Raw genomic sequence first — 13829 nt, forward strand, 5'->3', positions numbered from 1 at the left:
TGACATTCAAATAAATAAGTAATTTTTTTTTTTAATTTATTTGACAGAGTTAGACAGTGAGAGAGAAACAGAGAGAAAGGTCTTCCTTCCGTTGGTTCACTCCCCAAATGGCCGCTATGGCTGACGCTGCGCCGATCCAAATCCAGGAGCCAGGTGCCTCCTCCTGGTCTCTCATGTGGGTGCAGGGCCCAAGCACTTGGGCCATCCTCCACTGCCTTCCCGGGCCACAGCAGAGAGCTGGACTGGAAGAGGAGCAACCGGGACTAGAACCCAGAGCCCATATGGGATGCTAGCACCACAGGCAGAGGATTAGCCAAGTGAGCCACAGCGCCGGCCTCAGTAAATTATTTTTTAAATGCAGCTCCTTAGACCGAGGAAGACTGAATTCCATTTTCTTCTGTCTTCTGTCTAGGCAGAATTTCACTCAATGCGCATCCATTTAATTTGTCCCAAGAATGCAACCAAATTGTCTTTTTCTCTCTCTCTCTCTTTTTTTTTTTTTTTTTGACAGGCAGAGTGGACAGTGAGAGAGAGAGACAGAGAGAAAGGTCTTCCTTTTTGCTGTTGGTTCACCCTCCAATGGCCGCCGCGGCCAGCGCACCGCACTGATCCGATGGCAGGAGCCAGGTGCTTATCCTGGTCTCCCATGGGGTACAGGGCCCAAGCACTTGGGCCATCCTCCACTGCACTCCCTGGCCACAGCAGAGAGCTGGCCTGGAAGAGGGGCAACCGGGACTAGAACCCGGTGTGCCGGCGCCGCAAGGTGGAGGATTAGCCTATTGAGCCGCGGCGCCGGCCAAATTGTCTTTTACAAGGATGATTGTGAGTAGGTAACAGAATGGGGACTGTTTTTAAAAACCATCTATTGTGTGTACGTGTGCACGCACCCGCACCCTCACTGGGAGCCCTGGGTAAGTTTGTGAGGTTGTTCAAGGCAGAGTGTGTGGGGCTTTGGGACACAGTGAGGTGAGGGCCAGGCTCCTCTGTCTACACAGCGTGCAAGTCCGATTAGGAACTGTGCATCTGACACCATCAGCCTTTGGATAGAACCCTGGAACCTCCCAAATATCCGTAGCAAGTCATCACGCTATGGCTGTTGAGAGTTTTGTAACAGGAAGGCTGAGGAGGGCGCCCTGAGGCTGGCGTGGTCAGATCTGTACCCTGAGGGTTAAGAACAGCTGTGTCCTTTCTCCAACCTGTCTTGGGTACACAAATGTGAGAATTCGTAAAAAATTCCTCCAACTCTGCCCTCTCTGCTCCGTGATTTCTCAGACTCTGTCCCTTCTGACCACAGTCAAGGGCTCTGCCTGTGAGTGTGCAGGCTGACCACAGAAACACAACACAGGGTCCTCCTGCCCTCCTCAGGCCCACCAACACTCCTCTCCTACAGAACCTCCCCTCACCCGCTCACGTCCCAGGAACCCTCCCCTCACCCGCTCATGTCCCACCCATTCTCATCCCAGGAACCCTCCCCTCACCCGCTCACGTCCCACTCACTCTCATCCCAGGAACCCTCCCCTCACCCGCTCAGTCCCACTCACTCTCATCCCAGGAACCCTCCCCTCACCCGCTCACGTCCCACTCACTCTCATCCCAGGAACCCTCCCCTCCCCCGCTCACGTCCCACTCACTCTCATCCCAGGAACCCTCCCCTCCCCCGCTCACGCCCCACTCACTCTCATCCCAGGAACCCTCCCCTCCCCCGCTCACGTCCCACTCACTCTCATCCCAGGAACCCTCCCCTCCCCCGCTCACGTCCCACTCACTCTCATCCCAGGAACCCTCCCCTCCCCCGCTCACGCCCCACTCACTCTCATCCCAGGAACCCTCCCCTCCCCCGCTCACGTCCCACTCACTCTCATCCCAGGAACCCTCCCCTCCCCCGCTCACGTCCCACTCACTCTCATCCCAGGAACCCTCCCCTCCCCCGCTCACGCCCCACTCACTCTCATCCCAGGAACCCTCCCCTCCCCCGCTCACGTCCCACTCACTCTCATCCCAGGAACCCTCCCCTCCCCCGCTCACGTCCCACTCACTCTCATCCCAGGAACCCTCCCCTCCCCCGCTCACGCCCCACCCACTCTCATCCCAGGAACCCTCCCCTCCCCCGCTCACGTCCCACTCACTCTCATCCCAGGAACCCTCCCCTCACCCGCTCACGCCCCACCCACTCTCATCCCAGGAACCCTCCCCTCACCTGCTCACGTCCCACTCACTCTCATCCCAGGAACCCTCCCCTTCCCCGCTCACGTCCCACCCACTCTCATCCCAGGAACCCTCCCCTCACCCGCTCACGTCCCACCCACTCTCATCCCAGGAACCCTCCCCTCACCCGTTCAGTCCCACCCACTCTCATCCCAGGAGCCCTCCCCTCACCTGCTCACGTCCCACTCACTCTCATCCCAGGAACCCTCCCCTTCCCCGCTCACGTCCCACCCACTCTCATCCCAGGAACCCTCCCCTCACCCGCTCACGTCCCACCCACTCTCATCCCAGGAACCCTCCCCTCACCCGTTCAGTCCCACCCACTCTCATCCCAGGAGCCCTCCCCTCACCTGCTCACGTCCCACTCACTCTCATCCCAGGAACCCTCCCCTCCCCCGCTCACGTCCCACACACTCTCATCCCAGGAACCCTCCCCTCCCCCGCTCACGTCCCACTCACTCTCATCCCAGGAACCCTCCCCTCACCCGCTCACGCCCCACTCACTCTCATCCCAGGAACCCTCCCCTCACCCGCTCACGTCCCACTCACTCTCATCCCAGGAACCCTCCCCTCACCCGCTCAGTCCCACTCACTCTCATCCCAGGAACCCTCCCCTCACCCGCTCAGTCCCACTCACTCTCATCCCAGGAACCCTCCCCTCCCCCGCTCACGCCCCACTCACTCTCATCCCAGGAACCCTCCCCTCCCCCGCTCACGTCCCACTCACTCTCATCCCAGGAACCCTCCCCTCCCCCGCTCACGTCCCACTCACTCTCATCCCAGGAACCCTCCCCTCCCCCGCTCACGCCCCACTCACTCTCATCCCAGGAACCCTCCCCTCCCCCGCTCACGTCCCACTCACTCTCATCCCAGGAACCCTCCCCTCCCCCGCTCACGTCCCACTCACTCTCATCCCAGGAACCCTCCCCTCCCCCGCTCACGCCCCACTCACTCTCATCCCAGGAACCCTCCCCTCCCCCGCTCACGTCCCACTCACTCTCATCCCAGGAACCCTCCCCTCCCCCGCTCACGCCCCACTCACTCTCATCCCAGGAACCCTCCCATCCGTATGGAACCCTCCCCTCATCCGCTCACGCCCCACCCACTCTCATCCCAGGAAGCTTCTCTACAGCCAGGCTTCCACCTGAATAAGGTTTAGCTACAATGTCTAGGTGGCATTTCATGCTCTTTTAAAAAAAGTTTAGTTATCTGAAAGGTAGAATACAGAGACAGAGAGAGAACTTCTATCTGCTGGTTCACTTCCCAAACAACGGCAACAGCCGTGGCTGGGCCAGGTGAAAGCCAGGAGCCAGGAGCCCCATCCAGGTCTCCCCTGTGGGCGGCCTGAGCCATCACCTGCTGCCCCACTAAGTGCATCAGCAGGAAGCTGGATCAGAAGCACAGGCAGGCTTCGATTCTGCGCACTCTGATATGGGACGCGGCATTCCAAGGGTGGCTTAACCCGCCGTGTCACTCTCATGCTCTTAAAACGGAACTCAGTTGGCACTAAAAAAAAAAAAATCCCACTTCCCATTTCCTTTTAAAAACAAGCCACGCGCCGTGGGAGTGGGAGGCCTCAGCTGACCGCTGCTGCGCTACTCGTGTGGTTTCTTTCTGCATTTCACCAGCCAGAAACACAGCACCCAGGTGGGAACCGGGAACGGGCGCCCGCGACGCGGTACCGAGGAGCCAGGCGTAGAGCCTCCTGTTGAGAGACATGTCCCTCCTCAGCAGGGTCTGGGTGGCGGCCGAGAGCATGCGGACCACGTCGGACCGCGGCAGGGGGATGGCGCTCTCGCTGGGATCCTGTGCGGGAGACAGAGAAAAGCTTACCGCAAGGCGCAGCGCCCTCAGCCGTCCACAAAGCCTCAGCCCAAGACACAGCTCTCTGCACGGCAGCTGTGGACAGAAGCTACTGGGCATCTGCGTGGAAACAGCGTCCTGAAGACGCTGTCAGGGGCTGAAAGTGCATGACGATCCACGCATGGCTGAACTCTGTGTGGGACAGAGAGCCACGCCCCACCCCCCAGCCCCTGACTCTGCAGACAACAGCAGTGACACCCCACCCCCCAGCAGGGCGCCAACAGCAGTGACACCCCACCCCCCAGCAGGGCGCCACGACTTACCAGACAGGTATAGAACGGGAAGAAAAACAGGACAATCTCCAGATTGTTTCTCTGCACGAGAACATTTGAGTCCAGCAGCGATGCACACAGAGACTTCACCTGCATACGACACATGGCAGAAACGGTTCATTTCACAGACGTGTGACGTCATTACAGGCTACTGTCTAAGGCTTATTTATTTGAAAGGAGAGTTAAATACACACACACACACACACACACACAGAGAGAGAGAGAGAGAGAGAGAGAGAGAGAGAGAGAATATGAATCTTCCATCTACTGGTTCACTCCCCAGATGGTTTTAACAGCCAGGGCTGGGCCAGGCCGAAGCCAGGAGCTAGGAACTCCATCTGAGTCTCCCACATGGTGGCAGATGGCCCTCGGACCATCTTCTGCCACTTTCCCAGGTGCATTAGCAGGGAGCTGGATCAGCAGTGGAGCAGCGGGGACTTGAACTGGCGCCCTGATATGGAATGCCGGCACTGCAGGCAGCAGCTTAACCGTCTATGCCACAATACTGGCTCCCAGACTACGCTTCAGTCATAAGAATGCAAGGAAGACTTCCTGGGAGGGTTGGTGCCACCACATGAAGACCAAGTGGGAGAGAACAGGAGTTTGCAGGTCGCGAAGGCGCAGCCTCACTTTAGCCATGGGTGGGGGTGCCGCATGGCCTTGGGAAGACGTGGCCCTCACCTCTGAGCTGCAGGGGTCTTGGCCACGTGGCTGGCTTCTCACACTTCCGCATCTACAACCCCAGAGGGGACCCACCAGGAAGCCTGGGTTAAACTAAAACTCTGAGGACACAGGGTCAGAGGGAATCCAAATCAACTCAATCCATGCCGCCATCTCCCAAGTACAGGTGCGTCACAGCTGAGAGAACGCAGGAGAGCAGACGGAGGGCTCCTTCATGGGCGAGAGCAAAGAAACCGCGTGGCCAAACCGAGCCTTGCACTGGGGCAGCTGTGCGGGAGCGCAGAGGGCCTGCGGGGGCGGCAGGCTGGGACAGACTGCCGGAATGCAGCGCCTGGCCTCGGGTGCCAAATACTCATAAGGATGAGATGGACACGGGCGACGCCATGCTTTAGCAAAGCAAACCTCCGGGGCCGCTGTTGTGGAACAGCAGGTGAGGCTGCTGCTTCTGACGCCAGCCGGCCACAGTGCAGTGGCGGTACGAGTCCCAGCTGCTTGGCTTCCCACCGCTCCCTGCTAATAACGCGCCAGGGAAAGCAGTGGGTGATGGCCCCAGAACCAGGGCCCCTGCCACCCACGTGGGAGACCTGTATGAAGCTCCTGGATCCTGGCTTTGGCTTGGTCCAGCTCCACCTGCTGAGGTCATTTAAGGAGTGAACTAGCAGATGGACGCTCTCTGTCTTTTCCTTTCAGATAAATACAATTTCAAAAAAGGAGAAAAGCAAATCTTTTAGTGAGACAGGAGTAGAACGTATTGGAGAGAAAATGACGTCTTTGGCCAGGGGCAAGGCCTGGGTAGCTGAAGCAGGATTATGAAATGGAGAGAAAGAGAGAGGTGATGTCGACAGGGCTGGGAGAGAGGAAATGCATTCATGGGGGTCTCCGATGTTTCCGTCCCCATGCAAGGGGCTCTTCCTTCTTAATCCCCAGGCAGATCTGCATCTTCGCTTTGCGAGGAGAGATGGAGTCACAGAGGCAAATACTGTGCACAAGTGGCAGTTGTCCTAAGAACACCAGTGCACATCTGAAATGCCACTAGTGGGTCCACCACCAGGTGGCGACAGACCTCAAGCCATTAAAACAAGTGGCCTGATTGGGGAAAGAACCAAAGCTTGAGTTAGGGTCCCGACGTTCTTGCCAGGGAAGGGCCTGGAGACCGACGTCCGGGAACCCTGACTACACAGGGCTGAGAGCCAGGGGAGGGGCCGTGTGAGCAGTGTGGCGGGGGCACAGGGGTGATGGGCAGGCGGAGGAAGTGGGATTCTAGCTACAGGAGCGCGCTGTGCGTGCAGGGGCTGAGAGCCCCGCTGAGCCCTCCTTGGGTGCCCAAACCCTCACGTCTGTGCTGAACCACTCCTGCCCACCCCGTCACATCATGCTGCCTCCCCGCACATCCTGGGAGCGCCCTCGCTCCCCCCATGCCCACCTGCGCCCCCAGGAGGGGTGGAGCACTCACCGTGAGATGGAAGTCCGTGCCCAGCATGTACTTCTGCTCCTTGCCGGGCAAGTCCCTGCTGATGTGGCCCACCATGAAGAGCGAGGCGGGCAGGCGGACAGCTGGGCTGGCCAGCACGCTCCCCCACAGGGCTGCGTAGAATACCTCCCTGCCCACGACCAGTGACAGCTTCAGCAGCAGGGCGTCGGTCCTGTGGGGAGACAGCAGAGTGACCGGCACGTCCCTGGCTCCCCGGGGGTCATCCTGTCTCGGGAGCTCACCATCCTCCCCGTCGCCGTGACCTGCTGCCATCGCTTGCCCTTCTGGGCTGTCCATGTGCCATGTGTCATGGGCGATACCAACGTGCTGAAGCAAATGTGTCTCTCAGAGGTGCCACTTCTGATGGCCCTGCCACAGTGGCACAGACGCCACCTCTGCCCCCAGCCTGGCCACAGTTACCGCGGCGCTCAGGAAAGGATGATGAAAAGGGCACAAGCAGACAGGCCACTTTACATGAAAGCATCCGGGCGGGGCCGGCACTGTGGCACAGCAGGTAAAGCTGCCACCTGCAGTGCCGGCTTCCATATGGGCGCCGGTTCAAGTCCTGGCTGCTCCACTTCTTTTTTTTTTTTTTTTTTTTTTTTGACAGGCAGAGTGGACAATGAGAGAGAGACAGAGAGAAAGGTCTTCCTTTGCCGTTGGTTCACCCTCCAATGGCCGCCGCGGCCAGCGCGATGTGGCCGGCGCACCGCGCTGATCCGATGGCAGGAGCCAGGAGCCAGGTGCTTTTCCTGGTCTCCCATGGGGTGCAGGGCCCAAGCGCCTGGGCCATCCTCCACTGCACTCCCGGGCCACAGCAGAGGGCTGGCCTGGAAGAGGGGCAACCGGGACAGAATCCGGTGCCCCGACCGGGACTAGAACCCGGTGTGCCGGCGCCGCTAGGCGGAGGATTAGCCTAGTGAGCCGCGGCGCTGGCCTGGCTGCTCCACTTCTGAACTAGCTCTCTGCTGTGGCCTGGAAAAGCAGTACAAGATGGCCCAAGTCCTTGGGCCTCTGTATCCGCATAGGAAACTCGAAGAAGCTCCTGGCTTCAGATCGGCAACAACTCCAGCCATTGTGGCCATCTGGGGAGTGAACCAGTGGATGGAAGACCTCTCTCTATCCCTCTGTGCCCTTGCCTCTCTGTAACTCTGCCTTTCAAATAAATAAATAAACATTAAACAAAAAAAGGTATAAGGGGTTGGTGTTTGGCTCAGTGGCTAAGATGCCAACATCCCCTCATTAGTATCTGGGTTTGGTCGTGGCTCTGGCTTGACTCCAGCTTCCTGCTAATGCAGACCCGAGAGGCAACAGGTCATGGTTAACAGTTGGGACCTTGCCAACTGGATGAACCCTTGCCTCCCAGTTTTGGCCTGGCCCAGCCCTGGCTGTTGAGGGCATTTGGGGAGTGACTCAGCAGGTGAGAACTCTGTGTCCCTCGGCCTCTCCCAACAAGGGACTGATGGAAGCAGAGATGGAGGTGCCTGCCACCTGAGCACGGCCCCAAGTGTGCCAAGTGCCATCTGAATTTAGAAACACAGGGGCAAAATCCACCCAGGCCTCGCGCCATCTTGCCAGCGCCATGAGCCCTGGGGCGGTGCTTTCCTTCACCTGGCCCACAGCACCTCTGCACGCCAGCTCTGCTCTGTGAGCCTCGTGTGCCGAGGTCTTAGATCTGATGCCCCCTTATCTTGATCTGGGTCTCCCATGATGCCCAGTCAGCACCTTTGCAGGAGCAGTGGCGCCGTTGTGGGGTCAGGCCTTGTTTCCCCACAGACTCTGCCCTGCTCCAGGTGCACCTGCTGCTAAGGGAGGGGCCTTGCCTACCAACCAAGAAACTACGTGTGGGCTCGGTGGGCACACCTTCCAACAACACAGCACAGGCGTTCCCTACTGAATGACCTGACTCAGAGGCTGTCAGAATTCTCGTTCCTTCTCATGCTCCCTATTTGCAAAGAAAACGGGGGAAAAATGACAGGACTAGTCCAGTGTGACACGGACCCCAGCAGTTGGATGTCTAGACCCTGGCCGTGGTGCCTTCTGGCTGGGCGACGCAGGACAAGTTGAACCTCCACCCTGAGACAGGCAGAGCCTCTGGTTTGTGGAGATGCAGTGAGAACGAAGAGAGACTCTGCAGGAAAGTCCTCTGATGCTCAGGGCACGCTGCCTGTGCGCCAGGCCCCGGGCTGCCCCACCCTGAGCACGGGGGTGTGTCTGAAATCCATCAGATGAGCGCCACCATCGCCTGCACCCCCAGGCATCTTTGGAGCACTTTGCAACAATCAGTTGAGTGGACACAACAATATTTCACACAAAAAGTATCTACCACCTTTATAAATTATAGGTGGATGCTCTTTTTCTTCAAAATGAGCCTGGAGCTTTTTTTTTTAAAACATGGATTTATGTATTTGAAAGGCAGAGTGACAGAGGGAGAGAGAATGGGAGAAAGAGATCTGGCTACGATAGCTGGGGTCGGGCCAGGCGGAAGCCAGGAGCCACGAGCTCCATCTGGATCTTCCGTGTGGGCGGCAGGAACTCAAGCACTTGGGCCATCAGCTGATGCTTCCCAGGTGCACTGGCAGGGAGCTGGATCAGAAGCAGCACAGCCGGGAACCAGCACACTGGTATGGGATGCAGGTCTACCAAGCAGCGGCCTGAACACCCGTCCCGAGCCTGAAGCTTTCTGTCTCATAAAATATTCATAAGAAACGATGTCTGCTCCGATTGTTTAGGAAGATAAAAACAACAGAAGGGTTGACCGCCAAACGTTTCGGGAGGCGCGCAGGGCGGTTTGGTGGCGGGAGCTATTGATTGGTTAGAAGCTGAGCAGACAGCTCTGAGAACATCACCGTGGAAGCCTTGTGCAGCGCAGAGGCACCTGGGGATGCGGCCATGATGTTTCCAACTACTTCAATCGGGGCTCCTCTGTCCTGACGCTGCGACATTCAGGGTGGCTACGTCTTTGTCATGGGGTCAGCTGCTCGCACCCTAGCCTCTGACCCTAGCCCCCAGCTGCACCAACTACAAACGTCTCCAGATACTGCCAAGCAGCCCAGGGCAACATCACCCCTGGGGAGAACCATGGCTTTAAATTTGCATTTTCATTTGTTTCAAAGGCGGAGAGACAGAGTGAGAGAGACAGACAGACACACACGCACCTATGCACACAGAAGGGTCCCATCATTAACGTTCATTCCCCTAGATGCCCGTAATAGCTGTGGCTGGACCAGGCTGAAGCCAGGAGGCCGGAACTTCATCTGGGTCTCCCATATGAGTGGCAGGAACCCCGAGTCATCGCCTGCTGCCTCCCAAGGTACACATTAGTAGGAAGCTGGAGTCAGAAGCAGAGGCAGGACTCAAACCCACACACTCCAACAGGGAACGCGGGCTGTCCTAGGTAGCATCTAAAATGCAATGCCTTTGGGGCCAGTGCTGTGGTGTAGTGGGTAAAGCCGCTGCCTGCAGTGCCAGCATCCCATATGGGTGTCAGTTTGAGTTCTGGTTGTTCCATTTCCAATCCAGCTCCCTGCTAACGTGCCTGGGAAAACAGCGGAAAACGGCCTAAGTCCTTGGGCCCCTGCACCTGTGTGGGAGGCCTAGAAGAAGCTCCTGGCTCCTGGCTTTGGATTGGCCCAGCTCCGGACGTTGTGGCGCTCTGGGGAGTGAATCAGCAGATGGATTCTCTCTCTGCCTTTGTCTCTCTGTAACTCTGCCTTTCAAATAAATAAATAAATCTTAAGAAAAAAATACAGAGCCAAACACCCACCCCGGAAGCACTGATTTAAGTGGAAATTTCCAGTGAGCCAGTCCTTGGTTTCTCAAAACCCATTTACAACATTCACTTCCCCTTACCTCATTTAAAAGTTGAGTGTTTTCCTCCTGCTATTCTTGTTACTTACAGCAAAACACAGCCATGTGGCTGTCTCATGGGCACTGCATAAAAGGGTTTCTGGCCAGTGTTGGCCAGAAGAGACTTGGCAGGCCTCGAAGGGTTAGGAAGTCAGGGTGAATGACATGGCTTAACACTGGCCAAAACGTCCATCCCTCCCGGCTAGCTAACAAGCACTGCAGGGACCGTCTGCCCACGTCAGGTTCGTGAGTCACTGCTGAGTCCGCTGGCCTCCACTGAACGCGCCCCTTTGCAATTTCTGCCAGCCTGGCCATTGTGACCTCTACCCCCACTCCCCACCCCTGTCTCTGCGCAATCTTCATTCCATTCCCAAGTGCTTCTGGGAGCCAAGAGCTGCCAAACCGTCTCAGACTGAAATGGACACAGCCACAAAGCCAAACTTTTACTGTCACTTCCATGACTGCGCTGCCCAAGCCCAGCCAGGGGTCACATGACCTTCGACCAGCACCCAGCGTGGGATGCCGAGAGCCTCTGGGTGCCGCAGGCACTGCTTGCTCTTCTGTCACAGCTCCCATCTGCTCAGTGATTCACGCAGCTTCGCTCAGCGTGTGGTTCAATGGCGAGAATCCACAACATTAGGGAAGAGTCATCCCTGTTAAGCAACTCGAGCAACTGTTCCAATGAACCCTCATTTATCAAGTAGGAAAACAAATAAAAACAGTCCAACTGGTGTGATTCACACTTAGAGATTTAAAAGACTACAATAAATATTGGGACTCTGTTCATTTGTCATCTGAGGGGACTGCAAACAGCTCCTGGAAAACATGGAACAGGCGATGTGCTCTGAGGGTGTTGGGGTGCGGCAGCGTATGCAGCCACTTGGGACACCCAATCCCGTACTGGAGTGTGGCCTCAAGTCCTGGCTGCTCTGCTTCCAACACAGCTTCCTGCTCTTGTGCCCGCGAGGCAGCAGCTGAGGGCCCAGGTACTTGGGGTTTTGCCACTCCCATGGGAGATCAGACGGAATTCTGGGCTCCTGGCTTTGGTCTGGCCCAGCCCTCGCTGTTGCAGGCATCTGGGGAGTGAATCAGCGAATGCAAGATCTTCCTCTGTCACTCTGCCTTTCAAAAAAGGATAATGTACATTTTCTATGAACTTTTGAGGACAACCTCTTTCTTTCTCTCTCTGCTCCTCTGCTTTTCAAATAAATAAATAATTAAAAAAAAAAAAAAAACAGCTGGGATTCGAACCAACCCTGATACAGGACGCAATGTCCCAAGAGGTGGCTTACTCTGCTGCGTAACAGCACACTCTCTACAATCCCCGACACACGTGTAAACGAGGACGTGGACACCGCAGGACCTCTAGAAAGAGCTGGGGTGAAGAGGCAGGGGCCACGGGTCTGACAGGGGTCCTCCAGCTGGCACCTGGAGCGCCCATGATCTCTACACACTGCTGCACACAGAGTGAGCTGTCAGGCTCAGGCGGGAAGACAGGTTGTGCCTCCTACGGAAGCAGCCACATAGCTGGGCAGGGAGACACAGGGCCAACACCTGGTCTACAGGACAGTCCGAGGCAGCTGGGTGCAGGTCTACGGGAGAGCCAGAGACAGCAGGGTGCAGGCTTCCAGTTGCGTTTGTCAAATCCCAGTGCATACGCTCAGAATGGCACCCTGGGTCTCCGGCCACACCCCTCCAGCCACGGTGATTACGTGGTTTCTTCAGGTGCAGGGGAACACCACGAGCTGCCCAGGAGCAGCTGACTCTCCCGGTTGTCACCAACACAGGCGTGGGTGGTGCTGGGGCCGCCTCGGTGGGGATGTGCAGGCGCAGCGTTGTGTGAGCCGGTGGAAGCTGGGGCAGAGTCCCTGTCATTGAGCGTGGGCTTGTAGGATGCACAGAAGCGGGTCCCAGCAATGCCTCGGAGACCGGGGAATGCACCTGAAGTGAGTTCGTGCTTTAGGATCCAACAGAAAACACAGCACTGGGGATACGCAGTTGTCTTGAACGACCTTTCTCTTGGTCCCAAGTAGTGACTAAAAGGACCCCCAAATCATGTAAAATACCGGGCGTGAGCTCTTGTGCGCTAGGGCTTCCGAGGTCCTCCCGGGGGCTGTGAGATGGGGCAGGGCGGCTGCCTCACCACCTCGCCTGTCCACACCCTGCCCGCCTGAGAACTGGACTTGGTGCTTTACTTGGAAGTTGAAACAGGGACTGTTTTGGTGTCTGACACATGCGGGGCCGGGGAGCCCCCACACCTGTCCACCCTACCTGTAGCCACACAGGAGCTCGATGAGACAATGTGCAGGAGGCACGGTGCGAGGGCCCAGTATGGCCCAGTACGGCCCAGTGTGACCACCGCGGAAGGAGGTGTGCATGTGTGTCCTCGCTCTGTAAACCGCGACCATACGGACAACTCTGCGGCAGGCGGGGTGTGACGGGGACCCTGGGCCTCCTTCCCCGGCCTGTTCCGTGTCTCTGGGTGCAGGGTCTCAGTTCTCCAGCCCTCTGGGGGTGATGCAGCAAGGATCCTGGGACAGCACTGTGCTCTGACAGGCGGCCACCAGAGAGACAGGAGACGCCACCCCTCCCCCTGCACCTCCCGGCCGCTCCGCGTGTCCCAGCACTTCCTTCTGTTGTGCAAGTGGCCCTCGCCAGCCGCAGGGCCTGCAGCCAGACGTTCAAGGACCAAGAATGCTCAGAAACAGAGATGTGTCTGTGTTAAACACGCGTGGCTCCGCCCCATGCCGCTCCTCCCTAACCTCCAACCTCTAATAGCTATCGCCAGGACACTTGGGCTGCACGAGGCTGGCAGTCAATCGTACAGGGAAGGACGTGCCCAGGTAATCTGTAAACACTATAGCATCTTACATAAGGGACTCGCACATCCGTGGGGAGCCTGGAACCAGTCCCCTGGAGGTATCAAGGGACAGCTGCAGTGGGACGAACACGGGCCAGATGGGCACAAACCGTTGGCACTGGGCAAGCCGCCACTCACCTGTCATAGATCTCGGAGCCCTCCTCCAGGCCGGGCAGCAGGCCCACGAGGAAGGCCTGCAGGCTGGGCAGCAGCAGCTTCTGCAGTGGAAGGAAGTACCTCTCGTACAGGCCCAGCAGCACGGGCCGCACCGACATCGCCGCGTGCGCCAGGAGTGGGAACAGGCCGCAGCTTGGAGAACAAAGAAGGGGGCGGGGGGAGAAGCAAGACACGGTGTCAGACGCTCCAGATGACAAGCCAGCGGAGCAAGGCTGTTCACCCGGGTGGTGGAGATGCCAGACGTGACACAGCCACAACACACCAGGGCGGGCAGCCAAGCTGGATGCACGCCCGGATCTCCCACAAAATGCACGGAGATCCCCCAGCAGGTGTGCCAGGGCCATCTCCTGGTGATGGCTTTAGGGCTGAGGCACCTGGGTGCCCCCAAGCTTATTTTGCTTGTTCGCCATTTCCCAACCTTGTGAACTGAAACGTGAACTATTCGGGCAAT

At 57.7% G+C, this 13829-nt stretch overlaps 1 protein-coding gene across 4 annotated transcripts in view; it reads right to left on the reverse strand.

Annotated features, from left to right (window-relative positions):
- DOP1B (DOP1 leucine zipper like protein B) overlaps nucleotides 1-13829 on the reverse strand; it is a 118468-nt gene that overhangs the window by 59918 nt on the left and 44721 nt on the right. For all 4 annotated transcript variants that reach the window (XR_016233010.1, XM_051833581.3, XM_051833578.3 and 1 more), the window contains exons 4-7: nucleotides 13340-13510; nucleotides 6475-6664; nucleotides 4332-4430; nucleotides 3888-4011 (exon numbers count right to left, since the gene is read on the reverse strand). Coding sequence is in view for 3 of the 4 variants with exons in the window: in XM_051833581.3 (XP_051689541.1) it covers nucleotides 3888-4011; nucleotides 4332-4430; nucleotides 6475-6664; nucleotides 13340-13510 (584 nt within the window). In the remaining variant the exon portion in view is untranslated. The remainder of the gene's footprint in view (nucleotides 1-3887; nucleotides 4012-4331; nucleotides 4431-6474; nucleotides 6665-13339; nucleotides 13511-13829) is intronic.

Source organism: Oryctolagus cuniculus, chromosome 4 (assembly GCF_051225735.1).
Source record: "Oryctolagus cuniculus isolate XC-2025 breed Fujian yellow rabbit chromosome 4, ASM5122573v1, whole genome shotgun sequence".
NCBI lineage: Eukaryota > Metazoa > Chordata > Mammalia > Lagomorpha > Leporidae > Oryctolagus > Oryctolagus cuniculus.